Below are 16,460 nucleotides of genomic sequence, written 5' to 3'. Positions count from 1 at the left end.
TTATTTTTTCATTAAATTACACAACAAAAGTGTATTTGTAAAGAATACATGATAGAGTAGTAGAGGCGTTGAAAGGGCCAGTAGGTGTATCCGTAGGATCACATTTCCCAGACGACACTCCTCTCGCAGGTTCTACAATATGTTATATTGCCAGAAAGCTGAAACCTTTGAAGCAACAAGTCAGCCAAAATGCTTGTCAATTTAACGCTTAATTGGTGCCGCAATCGACACCAACATAGTGGGAGCCTAAGGGTGTAAATTATCAGTTTTTCTGAACGTGTCAACCGCAAAACAAGACGATTCAGACAGTTTTCTGGCATTTGTTTTCCTTGCCTTGAACATATTTTTGGAGTCAGATTTCGTCAGACGAAAAATCACATGTCATCGTTCCATGTTCTCGCCGTTGTAATAAAACATTATGTATCATTTTACTCGGTCAGTCGGCGCCATTAACTGGCACGTCTCGCGAAATGGTGACCATTTCTCCAGCTTCTTCGGTGAATAGGTGTCGCGCAATGTGAATAAAAGTTTGTGCCAATTTTCTATATGTTTATTTATATATATATATTAACAGAATAAAAGGCCATCTGCTTAATACATTATTTTGTCCTCGACTATAAAATTAAGATGCAATGTGGGTTGTATTATTCTTAAGACAATCCTTATTACCACTCGAAAATATACAACAACTTTGATTAGAATAATATGTCGGCGTAATCGTAGCATGGAACACGCGACATTCGATTGCAGTGCAATAGAACAGAAAGGTATAAAAGTTTAACAAAATATATTGCATATATTCATAAGTTTGATCAATGAAACAGCAGAGCCAGGTGGAGTTTTATCGATCTAATTGATAATTCACATTTGTTGCGTTGAATTACCATTCCATGTATTATTTTCATCATTATCATCCCCGCCTGAGTGTAATCTATGTATGTTACCTTCGGCTTTGATGGTTGTGCTTTCTCGGTTAGTCATGTATCTTCGAACTAACCTACAAAGAATATTTTAATATACGTATTTCATTGATAAAATTGATGCAACTAACATTGTTGCATAAGGTCGTCCATTACTTTGTGCCCTGATCTAGTTACATCGATAGTTAATATCTAAATCTAAAAAAACCTACCCTGATGAAGTAGCAACATTTTGAATATTCGATTGAACTGATCCACCTGAATTATTTGTCGTATCCTTGTTCTCAGCAGTGCCACTTTGTTGTTCCTGTGAATTACCACGTCCTGTGAAATAACCTATCACATAATAGTACACGTGTGTGACAACCGCAAAAATGGACCACACGAATCGTGGCATAAGGCTAATATCTTGTGTCGAGGTTACAGTTGTCGTGACATTCGACTGCAAATAAGAAATTGCAATCACTAATGTTGCCCAACAGACGAGACTGTAAAAATGTACAAATTAGGATTACGTTTTTCAAGGGTAGAATTAAGATCACAGCTGTGGGAACCAGTTCCAATTCTAAAAGAGTTTTGTCATCATCCTCGCGCGCTAATTCCCTTCTAGGGAAAGAGGTAGACATTGCGAATTGCCGAAAAGGTAACGTGATGTTCTCAACGACGTACGCACGCAAATTACGTAAAGTGCACGTTGGTTCGAATTGTCCCATATGAGGATTGCCAGACGGCAATCGAAATTGTATTCTAGTTACGGTTGCATCGGTTACTATGGGAGCATATGGTTTAGGTAGCTCTTGCTGAGGCTGTTGGTGCTGCATTTGCTGCTGTACTCAATAAGATTACGTATGATGTATTTTGTAACACAAAATAATATTTTCATAATAAAAAGGATACACAAACCTGTAAAGCAAGCTCCTTATGCTTCCTTTCTAATTTATCCTGAGCAATTTGTTGCCGAATTTTTTCTCTGTCCGATAACTCTTGCTGTTTTTCGCTACGTTTCAAGTTTTGCATTTCACGTCTCATTTTTCGACGTTCTAATTCTCTTTCCTTCTCTTTTCGTTCCTCCTCTTCTATGCGTTGCTTTTGTTGTAATTCTAACATTTTTCGTGCTCTTTCTAATTTTTCCTAAAGACATAAGTTTAATATTTATTCGTCGTTATAAGATGATTTCCAGGGACCCAATGTTGCAGGCACTTACTTCTGTTGTTAATTCTTTGGTATGTGTTTCCTGCTTATCATTTGTTGTTTTTACTGCTTCAGTCACTTTTATGCTTGTAGATGGCTCTTCTTTTGTATCATTTTTAATTACAGCATTACTTACACTTTCTGGGCTAGTTTGTTTTAGTGGCATTTCTACATTTGATTTTGGTGTATTGCCTTCTATGTTAACGCTTGTGTTATTGGGAGCATTAGTAGCAGCTGCCTTCTGTTCAGCATCTATCAAATTGGCAGAAGTATTTTTATTCTTTCCTGCTTTTGATAATACCAACTCAATCTTGGCCAATAGATCGGCTGATGTTGTACTACCAGCAACAATTTCCAATGGTATTCCATTCTCACCAATAAAGAACAGAGATGGTACAGGCACCAATTGATCTAATAAGGCATTTTCAGGAAAATATAAATTTTTTATAAAATTTGTATGATATATTGCCCTAATGATATATGTTAGAGATTATATAAAAGGATACAGATTTGGGCAAAGAACACATAGGACTCAGATCCACTTTCCAACCGTATTGCTACAAAATCTTCTTGTTCCAAGCGGCGTGAAACTTCTGTGGCATTGATTGCTTGAGCAACTTGAGTAGATGTTTCATCTTTCCCTGTAAATAGATTGGAAAAAAAATTAGTCTTATAGAGTTGATGCAACATTCAGGGTATAATGTAAGAATATAAGATAAAGGACAACTAAGAATGTATAGACAGGTTTCTAATTATAGATGCTGTGTAATGTTAATTAGAAACAAATAATAACAGATTTAATAATGATATCTTAACCTAAGATTCTAAATATACACCTTCAACAAAGACGACGAAAATTGCTTTTCTTAATTTTGATGTTGCAACTGCTTCATTGATGCTACCCTCAAACCACTTCATTTTCTTTTTATGAAATTGCAAATATCTTTGTTCTATTGCACTATCGGTTGATAATGACGTAATGAAAAAGTAGTTTAATCACTAGAAATTTTCTGTAGAAGTTGACGTTTCAAAATCAGAGTAAGGTTTGGGTAGGTAGCCCCCGGGAGAGTGAGCACTCTCTGCTCCTCTTTGATATTAAACAGGTTATTGGATTTATTTTTATTTTAAATACAGGATACGCTTTATAATTTAAGTAATATAATCATTATTAATTACTATTTTACATAAATTTGTAAATATAACTCTCATATCATGGAAATTAGTGACAAACATTTATGGTTGTGCATCTGTTTCTTCGCCAATTGAGGTGTAAGTCCAGTTGTTGATCGGACAAAGTCCGTTGATTGGAAAGCAACCTTTAATTTTCAAGGTTAAACAAGAACCAGTGGATATGAACCATTTTAATAATGGTTGGTGTGTAAATAAGATGGTGGTCCAAACGAAGGACAGCACCTAAAAAGTTGTGTATGAATCATTTGTTGCCTTGTTCTTACAACTGCTACAGTTAAATAATGGCTCAGTTTATGAAACAAGGTAAGTATTATTTCTACTGCTTCTCGTTTATTGCAATTAAAACGTATTCCTTCGAATATTAAAAACTGAAGGCGGTACGTGAGGTTGGGTTTCGTTGGCAGCACTGTTCGTATCGCCATCTTTCCTTGCTTTCCGTTGGATCGCCACAAGGAATAGTGGAATAAAATGTGGTAATGGCGAGTGCGTCTGTTCCGTATATTTGATGTTGTGATAAAGTTGGGCGTACGCGTCCACCTTATCAGTCGTGACAAAGTTTTTTGTTTCGAGTATGTTCACTTAATTTTGGTACTTACGCTTAGTTTTTAAACGAAATTAGTCAACAATAAGGAGAAGGAAGTGATCGATGTACTATGTCGGTGATTCATTATCGGAATATGGAAGTACACGACAGATAGTACAAGATAATCGTATTATACGAAGAGCATTTACAACTTTGTATATTTTACGATACGTACATTTATCTCGTTATACCTGATTGCTAGTATATTGAAAATAATTTCGAACCTGTTTATACTATTACGAATAATCGATACGAGGCCGTAAACGTATAACAAGATAATATGAAATCGGAGCGAGCATGAAGGTAACTGTGTGTTTCGATAACGTTAGAGTGGTGGTTCCATGCGGGGATGGAACCCTACTGGTTAAAGATTTAATGCATGAGGCTATTCTAAGGTATAAAAAGGCAACTGGGAAAAACGATAGTGCATTAACTATAAATAGTTTGTCCTCTCTAACTGGAGGTGGTCTGTTGGATCCAGATGATAGGTTATGTGATGTAGCTGATGACAGAGAACAGATTGTTGCTCATTTTGTGAATACAGATGGTACGCATGTTGGTGGTGATGGGGCTAGTTCAGTTGGAACAAATAGCCCTGATTTTTTTCACTCAGATGGCAAAGAAACATCCTATGCAATTGATACGCATTCCTCCATACCTCCCAGTATAAAAAGAGAAAGTACTAAAAGATTGTCAATGCATGCGTTATCAACTAAAGAACCATGTTTAGCCACATATTCTGCTCAGTCCCTTCCCAGAGAGTCTCGCCGTAGAGAACCACTGGGACAAGATGCCAAAGTATCATTTGAATATATAAATGCCAATATTGAAGCTGGGAATCAGGGAGAGATCAAAGAGATTGTAATAAAGAATGAAGCAGGACCACTGGGGCTTCATGTGGTGCCATGTTATGACTTATTGGGTAATGATCAAGGACTTAGAGTTGAAGGTATTGAGCCCAATGGCAGAATTGCTAGAGATGGTCAGATCGATTTGCATGATAAGATTATAAAAATAAATGGTCACAATCTGTTACACATACCATTCTCCAAAGTGCAAGAAATATTTCGTACCTGTATGACTGAACCATGTTTGCAGATTTCCGTTGTAAAGCATAAGAAACCACGTGAGAAATCGTTGCATAAAAATCATGGAAATACTAGTGGGGGAACGGAAAAGACGGAAACCGATGATAACGTTAAAAGACTTCAGTGTAGCAACTATAATTTGTTACAGACCGCCAACACTCGTAAGATCGGCCGTATGATCGAGATAGAATTAACGAAGGGGAGCAATGGTCTCGGATTTAGCGTCACGACACGCGACAATCCTGCCGGCGGCCATTGCCCGATATATATTAAGAATATATTACCAAAAGGTGCTGCTGTTGAAGATGGTAGATTAAGGTCTGGCGACAGGTTGCTAGAAGTGAATAACAAAGAAATGACGGGTAAAAGTCAAGCGGAGGTGGTTTCCCTTCTTAGAAGTATTCCACCAGGGGGTAAGGTAAGAATGGTGGTATCGCGTCAGGAAGAAATTTCCTCTACCATTCCTGATTCCCATTCTCACGTTAGCCCCACTAATCAAGCTTCAGACAGTACAGACAATTCGAAATATTGGAACACGTCGAACACATCGCCAGTAAAAAAGAACATAGAAGTGCAAGATAAAATTAGTACCCATAGCTATGAAAAGTGCACGTTCAAACCAGTGAAATCTACATCGGAAGACATCGTGCTCTCTCCGCGTAAAAATCGTATGATATTAACCTTAGACATACCGGTACACGATTCAGAGAAAGCAGGATTAGGTGTTAGCGTTAAGGGAAAGACAACCAATACCGACGAGAACACAAACATGGATCTGGGGATCTTTATAAAGAGTGTCATCCACGGAGGAGCAGCCTCTAGGGACGGCAGATTAAGGACCAACGATCAATTGCTCAATGTTAATGGGGTATCTTTATTAGGCCTATCAAATTCGGACGCGATGGAAACTCTTCGAAGAGCGATGCTGAATACGAACAGCTCGGTAACAGGAGTGATCACCCTGACCATAGCTAGGAGGATATCCTCCTACGACGCAAATGAAAAGAATCTTCCGGAAAATTTGTCTTCGCACTGTAAATTAGAGTCTGCCAATAGTATATACATATCCGATTCCACGAAGAACAACGAGGGTAGAATAAAGGAGAAGAACAGCTTGAACTCCCAGACGGACATTTTGGACAATGGTGGTCTGTTGTCTTGCGTGACGGCGTCTCCTTGGAATCCAGTTATCGATCGATTAACGGAACAGTACAACAAAAATAGCTTAAGAAACGAGAGCTACTGTATCGCTACCAATAAAACATGGATAGAACCCGTTAGCAACGTGAAGAAGATCACCATAGGACCAAGGGATGATCGTGTAGAACCAGTGTTGTTAGAGGACTCCAACGAACCTCAGTGCAATGAAGCTAAAAGAAGTACGGACGATAAAGATAGTCAGTATTCCGGGGATCCGACTTACGACAGTCAATTGTCGTTGGAGGAATTTAACTGTTCTTCGAATAAGTTCTCCCGCGACGCTTTAGGTAGGCAGAGCATGTCGGAGAAGCGACACGCGGCTTTGGACGCGAAGAACACCGATACTTACAAGAGGAACAAGAAACTACGAGAGGGACGCGAGAATAAGAATCAAGAACAAGCAAATCAGAAGGCGTCCAATCAATCGACGGATTCGGAGGATCAGTCGAGACGAGGATGTAAGGCGGAGAGTTTCGAGAAGAACAAAAGTAAAGGTACCACCGATGTCAACGCAAAGAGCGAGAATAATATAAAACGATACGAGAAATCCGTGGATCCTGCTCAATCGGAATACATGTACACTATTCCTGGATGTAATAATAAGTTCACCTCACCGAGGAAGCATTGGCTGGTAGACGATGTACACGGCGACATAGCGAATAGCAATAACTTTAAGGATGATCGAGAGGGTTTTCCGAATAGTCGCGGGGACGTGAAGCAAGCCTCGTTGAATTCCGCTTTGGACGATCGATACAAACGTTCAAGAAAGAAAGGAGGCATTCGTTCGATGCTACGATTAGGAAAGAATAGGAAATCGCTCAATTTCGGTGATAGCATAGAAGCTCGTCACGAGACTAGCAATTATTGCAGCGGAACGATCAACTATATCGCATAATATTCGAACGGAGCCTTAACACAACCGTAGATACAAAATACATAAAACTTACTTGTGCATAACACCTAGAAAATACACATATTTACACAAGAGAGGAATACACGATTTTCTTTTTTTTTTTTTAAACACTCATATGCACGTCCCACGCGTACACGTACATATAGGTATTATTATTTACATGTATCATTTGTTCCAAAGTGCCTTATATCGTTGCAAAAAGAAAAGTAATTAATTCTGTATATATATTATATAATTTTTTGTATTCGTCCTCAATTCGTACCGATCATGTATATCTATTTTTTAAAATAAACAAATCATGTACTTAATACGAGTAACGTGTGCAAGTTGAACTCAACTATTCCATCGTTAACGATAAGAATCAGATTGTCAGAAATTCCGTTCGTCGACAGTTGAATCGTTGGAAAATTTCTATTCGCACGTGTACCTACACACAAAGGAAGCAACATTCGATACGAACAGTGTTCAACGAAGCCCAAAGAGTATTACGGTAGGTAAGTCGATTAAACAGGCAACGAACTGGTTTACTTTTCCTAGAAACACAGTGAATTTCTTTCTGTTTCAGCGTTTCAGTTAACACCTAATCAGGTGTTGTACCAGCAGAAGCGTTTCAGAGGCAAAATCAATATCAGGAAACCGAAAATATTTTACAAGAAAGCAGTGGTGAACGAACTTGTGAAGCCCTTTTATATAAATCCCAATGCTGGAAAGAGATTGGATGAATTATGTTTGAACAAGCGCATTGGTAAGACTAAGAGGGAACTTTCACCCTATGAAAAGATCATATCCAGGGAAGTTCGTAATTGGCTTGATAAATCAAGAATGGCCGCTTGCTTGCACGTGAACAGTATGCATCAAAGAGACATATTCGATGTGCAGGTCCCTCTGTTCAGAGCGAACATGTATCTTAAAAGATACGGTACAAAAATTGTACTCGATGCAATACAAGATTCACCTTACGAAGGTATAGCCCCGTTGATTGGCAAATACACATGGTTCGTGTTCAGTCCTGACATAAACGTAGTTCCCTTACAGAAGATTATACGTAGCTGTAAGAAAATGTACACACTGGGTAAGTAAAATCAGAAGACAAATTTGACAATTGTATAATTAAATTTTAGATTTCGTTGTGCAATGAAAGGTCCACCTGTAGATTCCCCAAAAGTAGAAAATTAACTTCATCAGTGTTTTTCTTTCAGGTGGAATATTGGAAGGATACGTTTTAAAACAGGATGAGTTCCTGAAGTATGGAGCAATAGATCTCACGAGCGCTCAATTGGGTTTGGTTCAAATATTACAAAACGCTGGTGGCGTCAACCTGAATCATCAGCTTACACATCATCAGTCGACGTTGGTCGCTAGGCTCGAACAGATTGGTACAAACGAAACAACTTCGACGAACGAGACAGTTTCTAACGAGAACGAATAAATCGGTGCCTGTATTATTAGCAGAGAAACAACTGTATCTATAATTTATTATACGTTCATAATGCACACGAAGATTTAAGTAAACTACAATTCATTATCCCCGGCATCCTGTTACGATAGAAAATAAGGAAGAATGGTTAGAAATTGAGGTATCTGCCTCTTTTATTGCTTTCATTACATCCAATTCCACGAAGGACGGTTCCGCGATAAGGTTAATCGTTGAGCAAGCAGCCTGTGTAACATATACGTGTTACTTATCAATATCAGCTTTATCGATTATCAAATTTCGTTATTAGGTATCAAAGGAAAATTTATCTCGATGTCGTGAGACAATTGACATTGATATATAAATAAATTCTCGGTTCTGTTGCAGTGGTAATTGTGTCTACCAGTAATGATTCAATGACAGTAATTGCAACGAGGATGACACTTGACTCCATTTTCTCCGCATCTACAGCCACCGGACGTGTCTCCTTTTCCCTGCGAGAAAAATTATACATGGGAAAAGAGTTGAATAATCAAACTCCTGAGTACATGCATACTACTCACTGCTGGTCCCCAACGTGGACCTCTCGTTACCCAACATATTTCGGTTTTGCACATGGAACAACGCAACCAATCGCAACCCCATTTTTTCATCAGAACAACCGCACACGTCGGACACGCGAGTGCTTCGCCTCTGTCCACCATTTCCTCGAGCATCACGGCTGTTCTTCGTGATTCTTGATCGGTTTCCTTCGACAGTCTTAATTCTTGTTGATATTGTTTACAATTTTTGCCAGCATGTATGGCCTGTGACAGGAACATCGGTTTAGAATGTCAGAGATCGATCGACGACGAATTATAATTTTCTTCTTTCTCACCTGACAGGTGAGACAATTGTTCACACCACACACCGGGCAGAGGAAGTTGTTCACATCGTCGTCGTAAATGCACCAACCAGGGCAATCTGGCGTTTTACAATGGAACGCGTTGTTTCCGGCATTGTTTTCCGCTTGAGCAATCGATTTCGCGAGGTGTTGTTGATATATTTCTGGTTCCACGAGCTGAGAAACCATACGGATGGATTCTTTGTATATTTATTTTAATATCAATGGTAAACTTACTGCTTTGATCTCACGCTCCTGGAGGGTTGATTCACAGGTGTATTCGGAATCTCTGTAAGGGCATTTCACCTCGGCTTCTTCGCAGTATCTAATCGTATTAGCAATACATGACCTAGAACATATTAATTAGTAATTGGTTCTCATTTTGGCTCAAATTTTCATTATTAATGCAGCTTTAGTGGTATTTAAAACTACCCTGCAATGGAATCAAATTAGTAGTCAGTTTATTAAGAAATTATTGATTATTTTTTACCTGCAAAACATATGTAAGCAATCTCTTAATATTACACCTTCGCGTGGGCCGTATGTAACGAAGCATACGGGACATTCGATTGGCTCGGAATTAGGTATTACGTCACAGTTTTCTAAAGAGATCAATTCCTCGTATCGTTCCATTCTCACTTCCTCAGGTGTGTTTCTCTCCTCTGTCTCCTATTTACAATCGTTTCATGAATTAAACAAAGTGCTCCTCTTTCTACGAATCATATATTCAAATTAATACCTCAGCTTCCTCGACTACTTCCTGATCCTCTTCCACAGTTTGCAGTACTTCTGTGAACGTACTTACATCATCGTTTATGACATTTGGCAGCTCCTTTATATCGCTGGATTCCTCCGTTTGTATCACATTTGTCTGTCTTAATTCTCCAATTAAAATTTAGATTAATTTTCGTTCTTAGGGGTGACCATACGATTCCCTATAGAAATTCGCTTACCTGGGGCCACAAGGTATAGAAATATCGGTGATCCATCCACTGCTTGTAATTCGTTCAAAGTCGCCTCATCGCGATCTGCCAAATTTTTCCCAATTATCCATCGTTGGACGTTCGTTGGTATTTCGAATTCCGTGTGTATCTTTGTCTTCAGCTCGGCCACCGTCATTCTACTCGGCAACTGTTATTATACTTTAATTTAATAATATTTCAAAATATCTTGAAAGATGGAGAAACGGTAGATGGGATAGATTAGCTAAGGAGGGTGGCATGGTACGGATAGCAAATCAGTTACGTGTACGTTGATTTGAGTAGCTTAAGACGGTATTCACCTGAAGTGGTATAGGTCCCTGGTGAGCAAGCTTGTCCTCAATGTACATATTGACTTTAATCAACTGATCTTTGAGACGAGCCGATCGTTGTCGAATCACGGAACAATGGATCTTCAGCCTTGCCAGCTCCTTCGCCAAACCGGCAGCTTGCTGATGATGGCCAGACGCGATTGCAGCTTCTAACTTTCTTAGTAATCGGTTTATGGCCAGTGTGTTCATGTTTTTCTCCGCTGTTTTGTCGTCTGTAATAAAACCAGGACAGAGACGTTAGTTCAAAGGCAATGAATAACACGCGACAATAAATTTAGAAGTGTGATTCAGTCGGAGCGAACAACTACCTTTGTCAATTAAATTAACACGTTGACTGTTGCAGTAAAAATAAATTAATTCGTTTCTCGCATTACCTTCTTCACCACTTTCGTTCGTTTCCTCCTCTTCCTTTGCTTTCTGTTCAATCACCGTCACAGGTGTAGTTATTTCCTTATTATTATTCATTTTTCCAATGTTATCCCTTGGTGAACGTTCTTTCGGCACAGGAGGAACATGGGCATTGGCGTAAAGCGATTGTTCGATCACGTTTGCGTAAGTGTTCTCGTTGTTACCGGTTCGCGTTGTTTTCGTAGCCTCAATTTCAGCAAAATCACGTGGTCGTATCAACTGAAAGGTATTCTTCACCAGTCCGGAACCACCCACATTCTTCCCGGACGTTTTATAGACAACGTTTTCCTGTTTCCATCCGGAAGTGGACGGTTGCTCCACGGACGAAGATGGTTGATTCAGCCTTCGTAGATTCCCGCTGGTTTGCACCGAACACGAAACCTTTTGTTTGTCGAGCTCGTAATCGTTTTGCAACGCGATGTTCTCAACTTTTGTCACTGCAGAAACGAAATACGTTGTTTTATCCTGGCCACCTGGTGCCTCAGTTTTCTCCGTTACATTCGCGTTACGTGCCACCATTTTGCCGGGTCTCGAACGCTTTGGTAACGAGTGTTTCATTTCCTTCAACATCTCTTTTAAATCCGTTGTAATTGGATCCTCGACGGTGTTCAGTATCGGTGATCTCGTCTTGACCGATTTCGTTTTTACGTTCGTAACCGTCGAACGAGCATCCTCCAATGGTATCGACTTTTCCGGCTGAAAGCTCGTCTTTGTCTTCGCGTCCTTCTCCGCCTCCACAAGGATATCGAGCACTTTAGTTACCTTACTTGATATTCCGGCTTCCTCGTGAACTTTGCCCCGTTGATCAGTGGATGTCGCGTTCGTGTGGGATAAACGGCGATCGATGAGCTTCAACTCTTTCCTACGTAACTGCATATCGATCTCCTCGAAAATATCCGAGAATTCCTTCTGCACACCGTCTAAACGTTGTCTGTCTAGTTTCTTTGGTTCCTCGAAAATGTTCAAAGCTTGCTCTTTCTTTTCCGTGGGTCCGCGAGACAACAGGAACCTCCTTGGTTCCTCGTTACTCGTTTTAGGTTCTCTTTCCTTTTTTTCATTAGCCAATTGCTGTCTCGATTTAATTTTCTCCTCTATCAAAGCTGCCGCGCTGTCCTTCTGAGCAGAGTCGTTCAGTCGATTCGCAGCGAGTTGACTCTGTAAAAATGATATCCTGTTGAAAGTCTCGTTCGCCAGTCGATCGTTTTGTTCCTTGTCCGAGACGGTCTTCGCAGTCTTCGCCTCTACTTTGTTTCTCGCCGCCTTTTGCTGCGGCGGGAAGTACCTGGAGATGTCTTTCTCGACGCGGCTACTTTGTGCAGGGGGTGGCTGGACGGAGAATCTTGAGTGTTCCGTCCAGTCGGGAGCATGCTCGAATGGTCTCGCGTTTCTAACCACGTCTCTCTCGAATTTCGATGGTTGATCCCTCTGGTTCTTCGCGAAAAAATTCGCGTTGACCGTGACTTTGGTGATGTTGCTGATGGCGTTGAATTTAGAGATCAAAGCCCTGGTGCCTCGTCTGGGGGATGAATTTTCCATCGCGGACGCGACGATGTCCTGAACCAACTCCTCGTTCACTTCATTCCTCTTCTCCAACGCGTCGACCAACCTTGAAGACTTCAACAGCATCGAGGCTCTAGCTCGAGCTTGCTCCTCTTGAACGATCGCGGCAGCCTCTTTGTCGAGCTCGCTGATATTCGTCAAAATCGACAGGCCTGATTTCCTCTTCGCCTCCCTTTTCCGCTCGTCCGTCTGTCCGCCTCGATGGAAGAAGTTCAATCTCGACAGAGACGCGTCCACGGAGTAGCTCGTGGAGGCAGCCATGTTCGATGCAGCGCATTCTTCTTTTATTTCAACCGTGGAGGTTGTAGGCCCCCGGAGAACATCGCCCCTTCTGGACGGTCCGGAATCCCGAGAATGTTCGAAGACGCTCCGTTTGTACCAAGGTCGTGGCATGGCTGTGCTCAGAGTTCCAACGGTATGGGTCGTAGACGTGCTGTCCCGAGGAATGGCAGTGTCTAACGAGTTCGAGCTCGTGTCTTTCCCGTTCTTCTCTTTCCCGCTCAGTTTAATCTCTTTCCTTGCCAACAGAACTCCACCCTGTAGCACCAGGGTGTCGTTGCTAAGAGTTTGCTCGTCCTCGGTGTCCGCTCGGCTTTCTACGTCCATTCCGCCATCGGTGAGCTTAGTTTCGCGCTTCTCCGCGGACGAATTACCCTCGGCCAGCTTCTCAGGCGGTTTCGGCGCCGGTCGTTTCCGCCTGCTGCTGTTCCTCGGTGTTTCCCGTGCATCTACCTCTGTTATCTTCACCGAGCTCACGGGAGGATTAGGCGCTCGTCGCTTTCCCTTCACGTGGACTCTCCGGCGAGTGGAGCCGACGTTGCAGCTGGCTCTGTGATCGTCTAGCCTCTTCAACGACTCCAACAGTCGTCTGTCAGGAAAGGATAGATTTCCGCAGGAATTGAACGCGGTCGATGGTTGAAGGGAGTATCTTGCGGTGATGTCTCTTCGGTTGGTGGGCAACGTGCAAGCGACATCCGCGAGCTCGTTCTCTTTGTTGCCAACCGCGACTTTCGATGCTCCAGCCGCGAACGGACCAACCTCGGCTGCTTGTTCAAGAATATCTAACGACAGTCCGTCGCATCTGCTCAGGGTTCCAGTGTGAAAAGCGAAACTGCGCACGGTCGTGGTGCTGTAGAACGTGTCTACGCTTTCTACGCTCGACGAGATGCTTTCTTGTCGTCCGTTCTCATCCACCGGATACTTGCCGATCGTTTTCCGTCGTTTGTCCCCGCCCGACTCGCGATTACCCGACCGTTTGAACCACTTGAACAGGGAGAACCTCGGCGTGCCGCGTCCCTCGTGTACCGCGCGTGCTACGTGGTCTGCGGACGCTTCCGTCGCGACGACGTCCGACGTTCTTCCTTCCCGGTCGCTGATCCGTACGCCATTGGGGAATGTGTTCGCCTCGATGCTGCATGCGGCCCGCTGTACCATTCTTACTCACCGCATATCCCTCTCGCAGCCAGCTCCTCCCTCCCTACCCCGTACCTCATCCACTGGTCCACATAGTTCTTTATTTAGATTCACTCGAATGTGGTTTTAACTTCCTTCCAGTTCGTCTATAGGTAAAGGCAAACTCGTGGAACCTTCGAAGAATCTTGCGGTATTCACACGCGTTCGACTAACCGCCGCGCTCTTCCTCAGCCAAGCTCCACTTTTCAACCCTCCTTTAACCCGTTCCGCGCTTTTCCTTCGCCTCTATTCACCTGTCTAACTGTGCCAATCTATCCGTACACACAGGGCACTCTAGTTTCGCGATGTTTAGACCAGCCACGGCCAGGAAATTCAACAGACAACGAGAACGGCTGCCGGGTACGGGCGCAAACTTCTGCGGAACATCGTGTTCCGATCGAGTTACGCGTTTCCCCGGCGTCTACGTGCGAAGAATGTATCGCGGAACGGTAAATCGACTGACGAATTTCGCTGCGAAACCGACGGCGACTCTGCCTAACACACGACAAAGATACTCTCCGGTTCGCTATTAATAGGTACGCCTTCCTCCTGCCGTGGGTTATTTTCACGTCCACTCTTGCTGTCTGCGCCGCGCTGTCCGAAATCAAAACAGAGAAATACGGCCCGCGACTTTTCAACCGCGAACGTTCGTGTCGTCTTGACGAATATTCCTACGATCAAGTTTAATTACTCCACTCACACTATTCCTGGATGGAAAGAATAAATTTGACAGCCGATGATTTGACATAAATGTTCAAGTTTAGATGCTTTCGTCCAATATCTACCGGCTGAGAATTGAGTTCAAAGCATCGTTTATTTTTAGTAGTCGCGATGAAGAATATCGTTGTGTTATTTTCAGTTGATCCAGAAGAAAAAAAGTGTCCGAAACACATGGCTCCTTGTTTGCGATACCACGCGACGGGGACGTGATTTTGGAGATTTTTCAAAGAGCACGCGACATTTATTCCGGACTAATTTCAAAACGAAACGTTGGTCATCGCTTGACTGGTTCATGCCCTCTCACGGGATTAGTCAAATCCGAAAATAACACCGTAGGCGAGGAGAGTTTGCATATAACGAACAAATCTCTTCAACGATGTAAATCGGACACTCTAAGCTGTTTGTACATAAGCCTGCTGCATAGTCTATTAAGCATTCGCGTCATTCGTGATTTATAGTCATCTCACAGCACGGTAATACTTGATTTATATTTAGAAACTATGATAGAGGGTGTAATAAATCAGAATTTACGTTAACTCTCGTCTGATACAATCATTTTTCGCGCAGCCGTTCATTCTACCCAGGAAACCCAGTTGGAAAACAATAACCGTAAATGTTTTAGTTATTAACAGAAGGATTAACAGACAATTCCATAACGAGGTTGTAACAATTTTCCTTCTAAAACGATGAACTCCCCGGATAAGAAGTTTCTCTTCCACTTCGAACGCAACTAGCCGTCTCGTCGTTGTGTACACGCCATTAACGAAATTTTTCGGTGATAACGCGGTTCTCCGGGTACCGTTCGCGGCTGTTTGGAAATTAACCAAGCGAGTATTTTTAATTACATTTACTCGACGAAGAAAGGCATCAACGAGAGAGACAGAGAGAGAAGGGTGGCCTTTAAACGCTCCGCCTAAGTACGTTTGCTCAAGAGTTCCAGCAACGTCGGGTATCTCGAAAGCCAAAACAGCTTCTCTGAGAGCACAACCAAGAGCGGTCCCGTGGTAGAACGCACTCGCGCGTATTTACGCCGGTTCGCACAAAACGGCGACGACGTACAATACCGTGGTGCCGTTTCTAAAAAAGATCCGTCCGCGTAAAGAGGCGACAAGCCATGGAAACGCCAACTGTTTCTATATTTTGTTTAATTACTCGACAACATTCAGGCCCGCTACTAGCATCCTCGGTTGGGTTACTACCCTTGGGGCGCGTTTACCGTTCTCCGTTGCAAGGTTTCGTTTAAACGAACCACGAGATACATCAGATTTTTTTACCCCTTTTCTCCCTTGGTACCGGCTCAAAAGGTAGCCACTGTTAAACAACTCCGCGTACACCGACGCCGGCATTATTCGGACGCGTTCGTGTTCGCATCTTCGCGGCGCTTTTTTAAACCTTCCTCAGATTTCCAATTTTAGTTCCATGGGTGCTTTTCTGGGGCCACTGTGGTCTTAGTTTTAAAATAATTCAGTTTAAATTTATAAGGTACCATTATTAAAATTTAGAAAATGAAAATGATATGAAATAGAAAATTAAATTATCATAAAATTTGGGCTCTCTTTATGGTCCGCCGTCAAAGGGTTAAATTATGTTTCATTGACCCCCTATCTTGTCCCCCATGTAAATTA

General features: G+C 42.1%; 4 protein-coding genes across 7 annotated transcripts; 2 read left to right on the top strand and 2 right to left on the bottom strand.

Annotated features, from left to right (window-relative positions):
- Positions 1–528: 528 nt before the first annotated feature.
- Positions 529–3,141, bottom strand: LOC114876450 (UBX domain-containing protein 4-like). Of its 4 annotated transcripts, none has more exons than XM_029187943.2 (7): positions 2,948–3,141; positions 2,618–2,752; positions 2,125–2,522; positions 1,824–2,051; positions 1,436–1,747; positions 1,179–1,362; positions 529–992 (listed from the first exon to the last, which is right to left on the bottom strand). In XM_029187943.2, exons 1-7 carry the CDS (start codon positions 3,027–3,029, stop codon positions 862–864), a joined length of 1,470 nt encoding a protein of 489 aa, XP_029043776.1. In that variant the 5' UTR covers positions 3,030–3,141; the 3' UTR covers positions 529–861. The 4 variants fall into 4 exon arrangements, with proteins under 4 accessions (XP_029043776.1, XP_029043775.1, XP_029043773.1 ...); XM_029187942.2 differs by having other exon boundaries at positions 529–997; positions 1,133–1,362; positions 1,436–1,744; XM_029187940.2 differs by having other exon boundaries at positions 529–997; positions 1,133–1,362; positions 2,948–3,139.
- A 334-nt stretch (positions 3,142–3,475) lies between these two features.
- On the top strand, positions 3,476–8,586 carry LOC114876451 (39S ribosomal protein L10, mitochondrial). Its single transcript, XM_029187945.2, has 3 exons — positions 3,476–3,605; positions 7,652–8,158; positions 8,286–8,586. The coding sequence occupies exons 1-3, from the start codon at positions 3,584–3,586 to the stop codon at positions 8,513–8,515; spliced, it is 759 nt and encodes a 252-aa protein (XP_029043778.1). The 5' UTR covers positions 3,476–3,583; the 3' UTR covers positions 8,516–8,586.
- LOC123988445 (partitioning defective 3 homolog) lies at positions 3,729–7,394 on the top strand. Its single transcript, XM_046288587.1, has one exon. The coding sequence runs from the start codon at positions 4,183–4,185 to the stop codon at positions 7,066–7,068; it is 2,886 nt and encodes a 961-aa protein (XP_046144543.1). The 5' UTR covers positions 3,729–4,182; the 3' UTR covers positions 7,069–7,394.
- A 62-nt stretch (positions 8,587–8,648) lies between the features above and the next one.
- LOC114876452 lies at positions 8,649–15,241 on the bottom strand. Its single transcript, XM_029187947.2, has 9 exons — positions 11,070–15,241; positions 10,666–10,907; positions 10,337–10,514; positions 10,123–10,265; positions 9,874–10,052; positions 9,621–9,732; positions 9,378–9,560; positions 9,064–9,306; positions 8,649–8,994 (listed from the first exon to the last, which is right to left on the bottom strand). Exons 1-9 carry the CDS (start codon positions 14,095–14,097, stop codon positions 8,914–8,916), a joined length of 4,389 nt encoding a protein of 1,462 aa, XP_029043780.2. The 5' UTR covers positions 14,098–15,241; the 3' UTR covers positions 8,649–8,913.
- Between the last annotated feature and the right edge of the window lie 1,219 nt (positions 15,242–16,460).

Source organism: Osmia bicornis, chromosome 14, assembly GCF_907164935.1.
Source record: "Osmia bicornis bicornis chromosome 14, iOsmBic2.1, whole genome shotgun sequence".
Taxonomy (NCBI): Eukaryota; Metazoa; Arthropoda; class Insecta; order Hymenoptera; family Megachilidae; genus Osmia; species Osmia bicornis.
Note: the sequence above shows the minus strand (reverse complement) of the source record. Positions and strands in the feature narration are given on the sequence as shown.

Bases quoted from the DNA above. Each gene is read 5' to 3' on its own strand.
- LOC114876450 (XM_029187940.2), bottom strand. From the start codon at position 3,029: ATGAAGTGGTTTGAGGGTAGCATCAATGAAGCAGTTGCAACATCAAAA. The intron at 2,753-2,947 runs GTGTATATTTAG...ATCTATTTACAG, and splicing joins TTTCGTCGTCTTTGTTGAAG to GGAAAGATGAAACATCTACT. The intron at 2,523-2,617 runs GTATCCTTTTAT...ATGCCTTATTAG, and splicing joins TGTGTTCTTTGCCCAAATCT to ATCAATTGGTGCCTGTACCA.
- LOC114876451 (XM_029187945.2), top strand. From the start codon at position 3,584: ATGGCTCAGTTTATGAAACAAG. The intron at 3,606-7,651 runs GTAAGTATTATT...TTTCTGTTTCAG, and splicing joins GGCTCAGTTTATGAAACAAG to CGTTTCAGTTAACACCTAAT. The intron at 8,159-8,285 runs GTAAGTAAAATC...TTTTTCTTTCAG, and splicing joins TAAGAAAATGTACACACTGG to GTGGAATATTGGAAGGATAC.
- LOC123988445 (XM_046288587.1), top strand. From the start codon at position 4,183: ATGAAGGTAACTGTGTGTTTCGATAACGTTAGAGTGGTGGTTCCATGC.
- LOC114876452 (XM_029187947.2), bottom strand. From the start codon at position 14,097: ATGGTACAGCGGGCCGCATGCAGCATCGAGGCGAACACATTCCCCAAT. The intron at 10,266-10,336 runs GTAAGCGAATTT...TTTTAATTGGAG, and splicing joins TCTATACCTTGTGGCCCCAG to AATTAAGACAGACAAATGTG. The intron at 8,995-9,063 runs GTGAGTAGTATG...TTTTTCTCGCAG, and splicing joins GTCCACGTTGGGGACCAGCA to GGAAAAGGAGACACGTCCGG.